This window comes from Pelodiscus sinensis, chromosome 1 (genome assembly GCF_052426305.1).
Source record: "Pelodiscus sinensis isolate ZL-2025 chromosome 1, ASM5242630v1, whole genome shotgun sequence".
Lineage (NCBI taxonomy): Eukaryota > Metazoa > Chordata > Testudines > Trionychidae > Pelodiscus > Pelodiscus sinensis.
In genome coordinates this window covers 51,353,416-51,366,967 of record NC_143052.1, presented here as the reverse complement: position 1 = coordinate 51,366,967, position 13,552 = coordinate 51,353,416, and the positions used below count along the sequence as shown (strand labels likewise).

Here is a 13,552-nt window from a genome sequence, read left to right as displayed (position 1 = left end):
CAATTTAAAGGTTTGCCTCCCCCCCCCAAAAAAAAGCTTAAGTCACAGTCCCTAGGCACAATCCCCTTTTACCTTAAAGGCCCCTCCCTACAACTCACATGTGTTAACCCTATGGGGAGAGGCAGCAGCATATGTAGCTGCTCCCATCTGTTTGCTGCTTCCTTGCCCCAAGGCCACATTCCCAGTTTGCTGGTTCCCACAGCTGCTGTGTAGAGGGGAGAGGCTGAGCTGCATCATGTAACTAAGTGAGACCAGCAAGCCATGGATATAATCTGGGGGAGGGGCACATGGGTCAAACTAGGGAGGTAATAGTGTAGTCGATTAAACTGATTAACTTATAATGAAAAATCTTTTAGGTTAATGCTACAGACTACATGCATTTCCCCCTCACTCCCACCCATACCTGCCAGTAAATTTTTTAGCAGGCTGGCCAGCAGCCCAGATCAGTCCTGGCTCATAGCAGGCTCGGGACCTACCCTCATGTGGCTCTGCATTTAAAGTGTATTAGGAGCCAGGTAAGCAGGCAGCCTGGCTCAGTTCCGGCTTGTGCTGGATCTGGGAGCTCAGCCCCTCCCCTGGACAGGGGCTGCTGCTACGCTGTGCTGCTGCCTCTGTATCAGAGGCAGCAGCGCAGGGCAACAGGCAGCCGGTCTGCGAAGGAAGCTGAACATAAGAACGGCCATACTGGATCAGACCAAAGGTCCATCTAGCCCAGTATCCTGTCTGCCGACAGTGGCCAGCACCAGGTGTCCCAGAGAGGGTGGACCAAAGACAATGATCAAGCAATTTGTCTCCTGCCATCCTTCTCCAGCCTCTGACAAACAGAGGCCAGGGACACCAATTCTATCCCCTGACTAATAAATAGCCTTTTATGGACCTAACCTCCATGAGATTATCTAGCTTCTCTTTAATCTCTATTATAGTCCTAGCCTTCACAGCCTCCTCTGGCAAGGAGTTCCACAGGTTGACTACACGCTCTGTGAAAAAGAACTTTCTTTTATTAGTTTTAAATCTGCTACCCATTAATTTCATTTGGTGTCCTCTAGTTCTTCTATTTAGGGAACTAATAAATAACTTTTCTTTATCGGCCCTCTCCACACCACTCATGATTTTATATACTTCTATCATATCCCCCCTCAGTCTCCTCTTTTCTAAACTGAAGAGTCCCAGTCGCTTTAACCTCTCCTTCTATGGGACCCTGGTTTTTCAATTGGCTCCCCTTGTGGACCAGCTCCCACCTGGCACCCCACGCTACTGCTTCTGCTGCAGAGGCAGCAGCGTGGAGTGGCAGGGGGCTCCTTGGGACTATAGAACAGTCGGGGACTATAGAACAGTCGACTGATAAGAATTCATGAGGTTAATCGACTATTCAATTAACCAATATTTAACATCCCTAGTTCATATGCTCTCAGCCCCGCCCACTCAGGTCACCTCTGGCTTTTGCTTTGCTGGGAAGAAAGTGTCAGGGCTTCAGCGCTGTGGGAAGAACCTGCAGGAGATCAGGGCTGTAGCCACACTTCTGCTGAAGCCCTGAGCCCTGGCAGGTGTGCCCTGGCGCTAGAACTTCAGAAGACTGTTGTATGTGGCTTAGGGGGTCAGTAAGTTTGGCCACCCTGGATATATACATTATAGGAAACAAATAAGAGTCAAAGATGGGGACTGCATACTAGTCATATTAGTCTTATAAGGGCAAACATAATATCCTAAGACCATTTTGTTAAATTGTAATCGAAAGGAAGCTCCTTATTCTGAACGACTAAAATACATCCAGGTACATTACCCTCATCTTGCTGAGATTTCTGTAGTCATAATAGCTCTCGTACTGCTCAGCAATCTTCCTGCATAAGATGATGCCATTCTCCCAACACTGTAGACAAACAGGTTATAGAAATGCTCAACACAGAGAGGAATCGTGCTTTGTGGCAATTTCAAATGGATTTCCAAGTACAGGCAGTCCCCTACTTACGCGGATCCGACTTACGTTGGATTCGCACTTACAAACGGGGCTTTCTCGCCCCGGAGCTCGCAGGCAGCGGTCCGCCACCTCGACCTCCGGGGCGAGAAAAGCTGCTCCCGGTGCCCCTGGTCTGCTGGGGACCGTCTCCAGCAGACCAGGGGCACCGGGAGCAAAGCCGCAGCCGCAGCGGGTTTGCTCGCGGTGTCCCTGGTCTGCTGGAGACGGTCCCCAGCAGACCAGGGGCACCGGGAGCAAAGCCGCAGCCGCGGCGGGGTCCCGCGCTTCTGAGGCAAAGAGCAAAGCCTCAGAAGCGTGGGACCCCGCCGTGGCTGCGGCTTTGCTCCCGGTGTCCCTGGTCTGCTGAAGACTTAAGAACAAACCTACAGTCCCTATCTTGTACGTAACCCGGGGACTGCCTGTATCTTCTATTATTGTTACAATTTCCGAGTAGCCAAACAATATAAGGTAGAAAATAGTTGTTGTGTGACAATTCACAATATGTTATTGAAAATCCTTCTTTGTAAGCTGACTGAACTGCAGTAACTTCCAGTTAATGAACACACTTGAGCTTAATACCCAATGTCTGCAGTACCCTGATAAGGGCAAAACTCCTTCACTAAACTTCTTGACTCTTTGAGCCATCAGGACATGTATTTCCAGAGTTTGTAGATAAAAGGAGCCATTTGAGATAAGACACACTGCACCACTTCAGAAGTTAGAGATCATTATAGAAGTGATATCCATCTCCTTCAGCATTGTATGTGGGATTTTTTTCAACTGGTTATACATACTTCCTATACAAAATGCATTTTACATATAAAAAATAGAAAATTTTGGAAAAAATATTCATTTCTTGATTTATTTTGGAGCGGGGGAGGGTGAACAATCTGGTGGAAAACAAGTTTTCCATTTCACAAGCTCAAAGTATCCTTACATTAGTTCTGACTCATTTGGTAACCAGTATTCCACACTAGTTTTAATTTTACTTCTTACAGCTCTCTACATGGGTATTACACCAGTTACAAAAAATAAAGTGTATCTCTCTATGTTTGTGTATCAATTATCGAGGAGAGAGATTTAATTAAAGATTAAGCAGAAAGTATAATTTTAAACAAGATAATATTGGCAGCCAATATTTCTGCCAGACTTGAGACCAATCTGAAATGGTTTCTGCCTTATTTAGGATATGATTTCTGAATAATAACAATATGCTATGATCTCCATTAAAACTTACCAACAGCAACATCTGAAATATTATTAGTTAGTGTTACTAGTAATACTGCAGCTGGTGTTGCTATTCAAGGAAGCCAGAATGGTTTTGTAGATAGAGCACAGGCTGAAGAATCAGGTGACCTGGTTTTTATTCCCAACTCAGTTTACTGCCCTGTGTGAATTCAGCATGTTTCTATCCTTATGTGCCTCAGTTTTTCCATGAGTAAATTGGGGGAAACAATACTATATTTTGAAAGTTCTCTGCAACTTCCAGCTGAACAGCACTATGCAAGTCCTAATCAACAGTATTTCAGACACCCTGTGTGGTCATTTATGGCAGGGGTGTCCAAACTTTTTTCAAAGAGGGCCAGATTTGATGAAGTGAACATGCGTGAGGGCCGACCATTTTGCCTGACATTCTTTGAACCATTAAAATTAAATGCAAATTAACTATTTTATGCAAAGTTTATTGCAAACGGCAAACGACATAACACCAACTATACATGTTGTGTCCAAATATATTTATAACTGATTTAGACCAACTGACATTAACTGAGATTTTACAATGTATTCATCTCAATTGAAAAAAAAACTTGCCTACACTAATGTGAAGGGTGAAACTGAGATCTGGACTGCAGTACATAGGCTAGGTCTGGTTCAAAGGCAGTCCCTGATCTCAGCAGCTGCGGAGTCCGTCCCTGATCTCAGCAGCTGCGGAGTCCGTCCCTGCACTCTCAGCCCCAAGGTAGAGGGCTTGCAGGGTCAGAGACGGGCGGAGAGCGCAGGGCACGCTGGCCTCACGGCGGCCCGGGGCAGGGCGAACCCGTAGCCAAGCGGGGGAGCGGGGCTGCGGACGTGCCCTACATGGTGGACTTTAGGACCGCAGCGGCCGCCATGGACGGCGGCGGCACGGCCGGAAGCGGCGCCAGTCAGAGGAGTGCCGGGGAGCCAGGAGAGGGGGAGGAAGCGGGGGCTGTCCCTGCACTCTCAGCCCCAAAGCGGAGTGCAGGGGCAGGGTTTGGGACCGCGGCGGCGGCGGCCTGAAGCGGCGCGCTGAGCGCGCCAGTTAAAAAAAGCACCGGGGAGCCGTGAGAAGCAGGGGGCCGTATTAAATCCGACCGCGGGCCGCATTTGGCCCGCGGGCCGGACTTTGGACATGCCTGATTTATGGCAAATGACAATTTTAAATGGCAGTTATTTCCCCAGATATAAGAAATAAACACTGTACGGCTAGAGATGATTTTATAGTTCTAATAACCATTCATGATAAAAATCAATAATCAAACCCACTTACCTTTCCCCTGTCAAAGTTCTGGATGATTGTAAGGTGAAGGTATTCTTTGCGTTGCCACTCTGTCTGCATGGGATAGTTTAGAAATTCTCTCAATGGTCGGTCAGACCATTCTAACAGCTCATCATACAGCAATAGAGTATAGGCAGCCTCTGTCAGACAAGTTACCAAGTGTTAAATGTAAACATGAAAAATATAAAATACAGGTTGAACCTCTCTAATCTGGCACTCTCTGATCTGGCAACATCCATGACCCGGCATTATTTTAGTTAGCCAGATGTCCACTTATCATGGGTGTGGCCAATTTTTCTGTGGTCTCATAAACCTTATTTATACCCACCAGTCCTGGCCCTTAGTGTTCTGTGCTGATATTTAGCTCTAATTTACCCCTAAATCTCTTCTAAGATCCCAGTAAGCAGTGGAAACATTGGTAATTCTGCTAGACAACATTAACACCCATAGCTTGGCAAATTCTCTGGTTTGGCACTGATCAGGCCCTGAGGGTGCTGAAGTAGAGAGGTTCTACCCATACCTCAAAAACCATGCTATTTAAAATGGTACCTCTCATAAGAGTCTCAAAAAGTTATAACTTTGACTAAAGCAACTACATTACCTTGGCTAGTAGCACAAGGTTGCTCTATACTTCCCATGATAGCATGCTGTTTTCAGTTGCTTATAATTTTGTCACACTAACTGGTTAGGGTGAAATTTCCTATGCTGCATGTCTGCCTCTGGCTGAATATTTCTGTAAGTTTCAGCAAAAATGGTAAAGTCATTATTTAGAATGAGATGTACAGTTTTCCCATATTAAAAAATTCTTACAACTGTTTTGCTGAGGTCCGCTATGCTTTGGAGTACAAACCTGAAGTTTGGCAAACCTAAACTTCTGTTAGCTATATGCCTTTTGCCAGCCACATGAAAAAATGGTCAAATTATAAGACACTGAAAACTCTGAGATGTTAAGTAGAGATTTGTAGAATGTAGCACCTAATTTTTTAAAAGATTCCATCTGCAGTGTACTGCCAAGTCTGAGCTGGAATTTCAGTGCAATTGCTAACTGTCTCTCCTGTACTCTCAATGATCCCTCAGAAGCATGGAGGAGGAGAAAGAACAACCTGATTAGAACACAGAGGACCCTAGGCAGAAAAGGAGAGGAGTAGGAGCGAGGAAAGCGGGTTGGGGATAGATGGGGAAGGATAGTGTCCGTACAAGAAGATGGACAAAGAGCTGGGGCAGGGAGGAAAAGAGAAGAGGAATTGGTACTAGGAGCCAGTCTGGGGAAGGGGTATGTAACAGACTAGAAAATGAGAGGAGGGCAGAAACAGGTACTGTTTAGACAAGGAAACTGGGACTGGAAAGTGGTGGTGAGGCCACTGGTATGAGGAACTGGGATAAGGAGACAGAACTTGTACAGGGATGGGATGGGAGGTACAGGGCTGGAAGAAAGGAGGTCAGAAGGAACTGTGCCCACCAGATCCATGCATCTGCTCCCTCCCCCTCCACCCCAAGTCTGTAATGAAACCAGAGATTCAAAATTCCCTGCTGTCAATAGTGTTAGAGACACTCTACACAAAAGCCCATGCCCGTCTACAGCTGGTCCACAAGTAGCAATAAGTTGCTATCCTTTATTAGTTACTCTGTTAGATTCAGTGGCAGAGAACTGTGCAAGTGGTTCTAAAGGTTCTAATCCTGCTGATGATTCTTATCATGGAATCAGTTTTTTCAATTTGCTTTTTTTTAAACCTAGGAAACTTGCACAAACATACAGATACAAAACTGTGTTAAAAAGAACATTATTAATATTGTGCAGTCAACCCCTCAAAGGTTAGGATATGACAAAATTAAGATTGTCTATCCAGTGTTCATTTGGCCTTCTTGTAGTATGATACATTCATTAATTACAATATCGCATAATATTTCGTCCATAGCCTCATTCCATGCACATGATGAATCATGCTATGGGAATGCATAAGGGTTGTGAAGTGTAGGAAATTGTTGTTTGTAGGACCCCTGCCTCATTTGTTGTAGGATTTGGAAGGTGTGTAGTGACTGAAAAGCAGGCAATGTTAATTCTGGCATTTTTTGAGTTCTAGTGCTTTTTCTTGAAACTTAAAAATGATATTTTAATATAGCTTTTAGAGTATAATTTTATATTTTAGATGTCCAATATACTGATGTATAGTTTTATTTAAAACCAATTGCTTTAAGATTGATATAGCTTTTTATATTGCTAATGAACTACTAAATCTAAATAAATACTACAAAGAACATTTCTTAGTGTTCTTTCCCTTTTCAATTTTTATCTTGCAATTACTTAGCTTTGGAAGTTTTCTGCAGTACAAATGTATATTCGCAAGCTGGACATATTGTGTTATATATAAGTGACTTATTAACATCACTGGGAAATGTGTGTCTAAATTCCCTTTGCACCACAAGAAAGCAAAGAGGTGGAGCTGATTTATGAAATGGAATATCTATCTGAAGTAGAAAGGTTCAAAAGTTAAATGAATGGAAATGGAAAGGTTATCTCATTTCAGTTTTGAGGTCTCTGAAGGGGATACACAAGGAACTAGGACATTGCATGTTCCATCCACGGGAGAAAAGATTTATACTAGATATTACATTTAAAAAGGCATTTTCTCACAAACAATTATTGCAATATGAACTAGTGTTGTAAATCATATTGTGAAGGAAGACAAAATAAATGAGTTTAAGAAAAAGCTGCTTGTATCCCTGGAATAAAGCAGCCAGATGAAATAAAAGTATAAAATATGGAGTGCTGGTAACAGAGTGAACTTTACTTCTTGTCCCCAGGCAACGACAAGGATCAAGGTTAAACGAACCATTTTATGTGTGTTCTTTTCACCAAACATCAATATGTAAGGCAAGGGGATGGACTACATGGACCTTTGTTTTTCAATGTAAGAACTGTTTCTGTTATAAAAACCAGTGCTGTTGTAACCCACACACCTAGGCCATGTCTATACTGCTTCCTTCTTCTGCAAAAGCCTATGCAAATGAATCACAGATTAGCATATTGCCGTGCTTCATTTGCATAATTAAGTTTGCTCAAAAGACTCCAAATTAATTATGCGAATTAAGCATGGCAAAATGCTAATCCGTGCTTCATTTGCATAGGCTTTTGCGCAAGAAGGAAGCAATATAGACGTAACCCCGGTGTGGTTCACTGTCTTATGCAGTGGCACCTAGACCAAAGCAACAGACAAGAACAAGAGACCTCTACAGCATGGGTTGAAAGGTACATGGCTTTTAGCTCAAAGAGTAGAGGCTCCTATACTAAGCTTCAGAGGTCCCAGGTTCAAATCCGCCTGGTGGTGGTCACTATAAGTGGGGCAGCTGGCCCACTCTGGCTGGAAAAAGGTTAAAGCAAACTGAAGGGAGCCTGCAAAAAATCTGGCCAATCAGGGAGAGGCTCTCAAGAAACCAATCAATCAGAAAGGTAGCTTGTATATAGGGAGCTGCTCAGCAGAATGAGAACAGTTGGGTCTTGATCAAGGTGGGTGTAGTACAGGACGGGTTCCCTGAGAAGTGCTTTGGAGAGAGAGAGCAGTGCTGGGCAGGCTCAGGGGCACTAAAGACAGAAGCTCTGGCCTTGATACCTCCAGACTATAGGCTGTGACACAAGGACCAAGGAGGTGCAAGGGTCAAAGGAAACAGGAAGCAGTAGAGAGAAGGGAAGGAGGGCAGGATAAGGCCACCACCAGAGGGCCTCTAGGCAAGGGCCCAGAGTAGTGGGCAGGCAGAGTCCCACCCTTTTCCCTTCCTCTTTGCCACCAAAAACATTGACCAGTACAGACTGTGCCTTGCCCCTAGGGCAAGGGGCTAGACTTTGCAGCTGCTGTTGGCCACAGTGGTCCATGAGGCTGTAGACTGCTACAGCCCCGGAAGGGGGTAGGAGACTACTATGGTGGGCCTGGCCAGAGGGCAGTGTCCTGAAGAGGATGCCATGCTCAGGGAGTGGCACAGGTCCAGAGCAATATCATGGGAAGAGCACAGAGAGATGATGGGTGAGACACCCACCAGAAGCAGGCACCCTCCTGAGGACTGAGCTAATTCCTGGAGCGACCAGCAGGAATCCCTGCGGCAGTAAGTCACAACCCATGACAAGTACTCAGACTATATTGGACACACCTATATAGATATTACCCACTCCAGTAACTCTGTATAGAATTTACTTTCCCACCAACAATAAATACCACTGCTGTGCATACTGTGTTATAGGTACAACAATGGATACATTATCTTTTGTGTCTACTGAATAGAGTTAACAACACTGCCATTTAAATGATTATATCAGCCTTCAGAGTTAACTCCCCATTCTGATAGACTGAAGCAGTTCAGACTGCTTGGAACAATGACTCTGTGAATGAAGACTCAGTACATTACTACTATTGGTTACATTCCTCCACGTTTTTGAGGATATCTTTGAAGCTATAAGATTCAGATGATTTTTTTAAACAGAAGTTTAATTCTGGAATTCAGTTATTCAGTGGCTTTAAAAAATCACACACAAAATAGCACTGAAGTGACCACATAACTTCATTATGAACCAGCACCTAATATCAATTTCCTGGATACAATTCTATGGCTTGCAATGTTTGTACTAGAAGTCAGACTAGACCTAATGGTTAAAATCTATAAATGAATGAATGGTGCCAAGCAGTAGGGAAATATACTATTTGGAGAATATGCAAACTTTTTTTTTCTCTCTCAGTTTTATAATCACTTTAAATGCATTAAGAAACAAAATGCTCCACTTTTTCTTATATGTCAGCAATGTATGGAATGTAGACGGAAACACATGTCCTACTGGTATTGGCTCAAATGATTCCATCTGAACAGGAAAGAAAACTTCGGTAATTCTATTCTTCATTCATGGCAGAAACACGTAAAAGCCCCGTTAATTGAACCTCAGTGCAGAAATGCATCTGATTTGACCAGCCCAACCCTTCACACTTTTTTGAAATTATTAAACAGAGAGAATGAAAAACCAGGAGTTGCCTCATTCATAACTCACTATGGGCAAAACTATGGCTGGAGACACAATCTGAGGTGCAGTGTAAGCCACCTCAATCAAGCAGTAGTACTAGGAGGCACTGAGACTCATAGAGGCATGGGTTAGTCAGAATTATTTTTTTCAATCCTCCTTGTTCCTGAGTGTGAAAGAAAAATAAATGTATTGCTGCCTTATACCAGCAATAAACTACAGTCCACCTCATGTAGCACAGTTACTCTGGGACGCAAGTAAGGAAAGTGGGCGCTGCATATTCCCTACCCAACTGCTGTGGGGAAAGTTAAGCCAGTGAGTAGTCCTTCATATTTGATTTGACTGGATCTAAGTGATCTACAAAAAGTAAAGATAGGTTTCTAAAAGCCTATGACCTCACTATGACTGTGAAAGTCACAATCTAACTCCAAATATTTTTTCTATGTTGCATGTACCAACAATTACCTGTGAAGTTTTGTGCTTTCAGATGCAGGTCATAGAGCTTATGGATATAGCGAATATACATCTCCTCCTTATTCAGTTCAGTCTTATAAAAATTCTGTAATAAAAATTATATAGATGGTAAAACAAAATGTTTGTGACAATGTAAACTAGTATAATAAATAGCTGAAAATTGGTGTTGCAAGTTATTTTTAAGTGTGCAGAACAAATGCATCAAACTTAATTCTGTAAAAATATATGCAACTTCTTGAAACTTGAAGGTTTACAAAAGCAAGCTATAAAAGCCAGTGCATACAGCAGTGCACAGTCCCTTATAAATAGGCCTCTTACATTTAGTTGAGATCAAATTATCCAGAATATTTTAAAAATTATTCTCCTGTACAAGAGGCAGAATCTGCTAGAATTACAGTCCCATGAATGTTTTATCTATTTTACTTGCTTTACTTAAAATAGCAATCCATCCATCTAAAAATATATTACACTTCTATCAGGCCCACTGAAGTCATTTAATTTCTCATTGAAAGCTCCACATAGATTTTTAAAAAAGTAAAGTACTCTGGCTTTTGTATTCATTAACAAAATATCTACTCTACTGTATGTCTGCCTTTCATTGTGTGATAGCACAATGCCAGGATCACTTTGGCAGCATTGCAAAGACCTATTCAAGTATTATAAACAAAATAACCCTGGGAAAAATGTGATTTCTTCTGCTTTGGTTTATGTTCATGAAACTGGTAACTGATGCACAACTATTGCATATCATGTCTTAACTATAAAAAAGTTCTACTTTGTATTTATGTCAAGAAGATGGAAGCAGATTTTCAGAGTTGCTGGTGATTTTTAGATATGCCTCTCTTAATGATTGACGTGGATGTCACATAAATAAAGTCCTGCGTGCGGTTTTAAAACTGTGTAGTCCATGATGGTCAATATTTAATTCTGTTTGTCAGAGTAGTACAGGCCATAAATCAGGTATTCCAAGGTCAGCAGTTGAAGAATGGTGTCTTATACCATACATTGCCAATGCTGTCACCTTGAAGATAGAATTATAGGGCATGCGCACACACAGATGCCAACATGCAATGCTTAATTTTGTAACTGGTCTGCTCAGACCAAGATGCTGCAAAATGTGATGGTACAGGATGCCCCTCCACACTGAAGATTATGAGTGGATCCATATTATTATGTATCCCTTTGGGCTCTTAGCAACTTGCCAATTTACCCCTCTGTTGGAATAAACAAAGGATATTCTAGTTCTAGACCACAGAGTCCCAAACTGTGGGTTACAGTCACAGAGCGAGGAAGGCAGGGAGGCACATTGTGAAAGAATTCCAGGGGAAGTTGTTGTAGGAAGTCAGAGAAAAAAATGTGTTACAGAAATAAGTGTATATTTTTAATTTATAACAATGAAGAAACAGCATGAGCTCTTCAAAGACATGTCCCTTCTAGGCCACCATATTACTGGAATCAGAGAAGCACAGCTAGCAGTGCAGCATCTGCTGAAGCATCTTTTAAAAGACAAAATACTAAAGCTATACTTGCATGTGTGCCTCGAACACAAGACAGCACCCGTCCCATTAAAAATAGTATTTTGAGACAATGCAAGTATCCATGCATGCAGATCATGGCAAGATGTGGCACTGAACTGCAATGCCAGACTGCCTTTACTAGCTAAGGACTAAGACTTCTGTTGCTCCTCCTGCATCTGTATTGCATAAGTTACTTGGTTCTTTGTTGAATAGTAATAGAAATGTAGCCGTGTTAGTCTGGTCTAGCTGAAACAAAAAAGAGGACTATGTAGAACTTTAAAGACTAACAAGATGGTTTATTAGGTAATGAGCTTTCGTGGGCCAGACCCACTTCCTCAGATCAAATAGTGGAAGAAAATTGGCATGACCATATATACCAAAGGATACAATAAAAAAATGAACACATATGAAAAGGACAAATCAAATTTCAGAACAGAAGGGGGGTAGGGAGGGAGGTAAATGTCTGTGAGCTAATTATATTACAAGTGATAATTGGGGAAGCTGTCTTTGTAATGGGTAAGATAATTAGCGTCCTTGTTAAGACCTAGGTGTAAAGTGTCAAATTTAAGCATGAATGACAGTTCAGAGGATTCTCTTTCAAGTCTGGTGTTAAAATGTCTTTGAACAAGGATGCAGGTAGTTAAATCCTTGAGACAATGCCCTTTCTGATTGAAATGGCAAGAAACTGTTTTTTCTTTGTGATACTGTCTAATACCTGTTTTGTGGGCATTGAATCTTTGGCGAAGTGTCTGAGAAGTTTTTGGAGAATGTTGGGGATAACTTCTTGGTACAAGTGCTGAAGGATCCGACCAGGGGCCGTGCGCAGCTTGACCTTCTGCTCACAAACAGGGAGGAACTAAGGGTATGTCTACATTACCCCCCTAGTTCAAACTAGGGGGTAATGTAGTCATACGGAGTTGCAAATGAAGCCCGGGATTTGAATTTCCCGGGCTTCATTTGCATAAAGCCGACCGGCGCCATTTTTAAATGCCGGCTAGTTCGGACCCCGTGCCGTGTGGCTACACGCAGCATGGACTAGCTAGTTCGGATTAGGCTTCCTAATCCGAACTAGCTGTACGCCTCGTGGAATGCTAAACGTACACAAATCCATGAAAAAGCTAAACGTACACAAATCCATGGGTCCGGACTGAATGCATCCAAGGGTACTGAGGGAGTTGGCAAATGTTATTGAGGAGCCTTTGGCTATTATCTTTGAAAAGTCGAGGCGATTGGGAGAAATCCCGGATGATTGGAAAAAGGCAAATGTAGTGCCCATCTTCAAAAAAGGGAAGAAGGACGATCCAGGGAACTATAGGCTGGTCAGTCTTACCTCGATTCCTGGAAAAATCATGGAAGGGATCCTTAAGGAATCCATTTTGAGGCACTTGGATGAAAGGAAAGTGATTAGGAATAGTCAGCATGGATTCATAAAAGGGCAAGTCGTGCCTGACCAATCTGATTAGCTTCTATGATGAGGTAACTGGCTCGGTGGACATGGGAAAGTCAGTAGATGTTATATACCTTGACTTTAGCAAGGCTTTTGATACGGTCTCCCACAATATTCTTGCCAGCAAGTTAAGGGAATGTGGATTGGATAAACGGACTGTAAGATGGATAGAAAGATGGCTAGAAGGCCAGGCCCAGCGGGTAGTGATCAACGGCTCGATGTCAGGATGGCAGTCGGTTTCTAGCGGAGTGCCCCAACGTTCGGTTATAGGACCAGTTTTGTTCAATATCTTTATTCATGACCTGGATGAGGGAATGGATTGCACTCTCAGCAAGTTTGCGGATGACACTAAGCTAGGAGGAGAGGTAGATACGCTTAAGGGCAGAGATAGGGTCCAGAGTGACTTAGACAAATTGGAGGATTGGACCATAAGAAATCTGATGAGGTTCAAGAAGGACAAGTGTAGAGTCCTTCACTTGGGACGGAAGAATCCCAATCATAGTTACAAGCTGGGGACCAACCAGTTAAGTAGTAGTTCTGCAGAAAAGGACCTGGGGGTTACAGTGGATGAGAAGCTGGATATGAATCAACAGTGTGCCCTTGTAGCCAAGAAGGCTAATGGCATATTACGTTGCATTAAGAGGAG

The 13,552-nt window shown here is 42.8% G+C and overlaps 1 protein-coding gene across 2 annotated transcripts in view; it reads right to left on the bottom strand.

The window, feature by feature from the left end:
- Positions 1 to 13,552, bottom strand: part of DOCK4 (dedicator of cytokinesis 4) — a 392,744-nt gene that overhangs the window by 49,478 nt on the left and 329,714 nt on the right. For both annotated transcript variants that reach the window (XM_006122512.4, XM_006122513.4), the window contains exons 35-37: positions 9,934 to 10,027; positions 4,464 to 4,612; positions 1,781 to 1,867 (exon numbers count right to left, since the gene is read on the bottom strand). In XM_006122512.4, the coding sequence (XP_006122574.2) occupies positions 1,781 to 1,867; positions 4,464 to 4,612; positions 9,934 to 10,027 (330 nt within the window). The remainder of the gene's footprint in view (positions 1 to 1,780; positions 1,868 to 4,463; positions 4,613 to 9,933; positions 10,028 to 13,552) is intronic.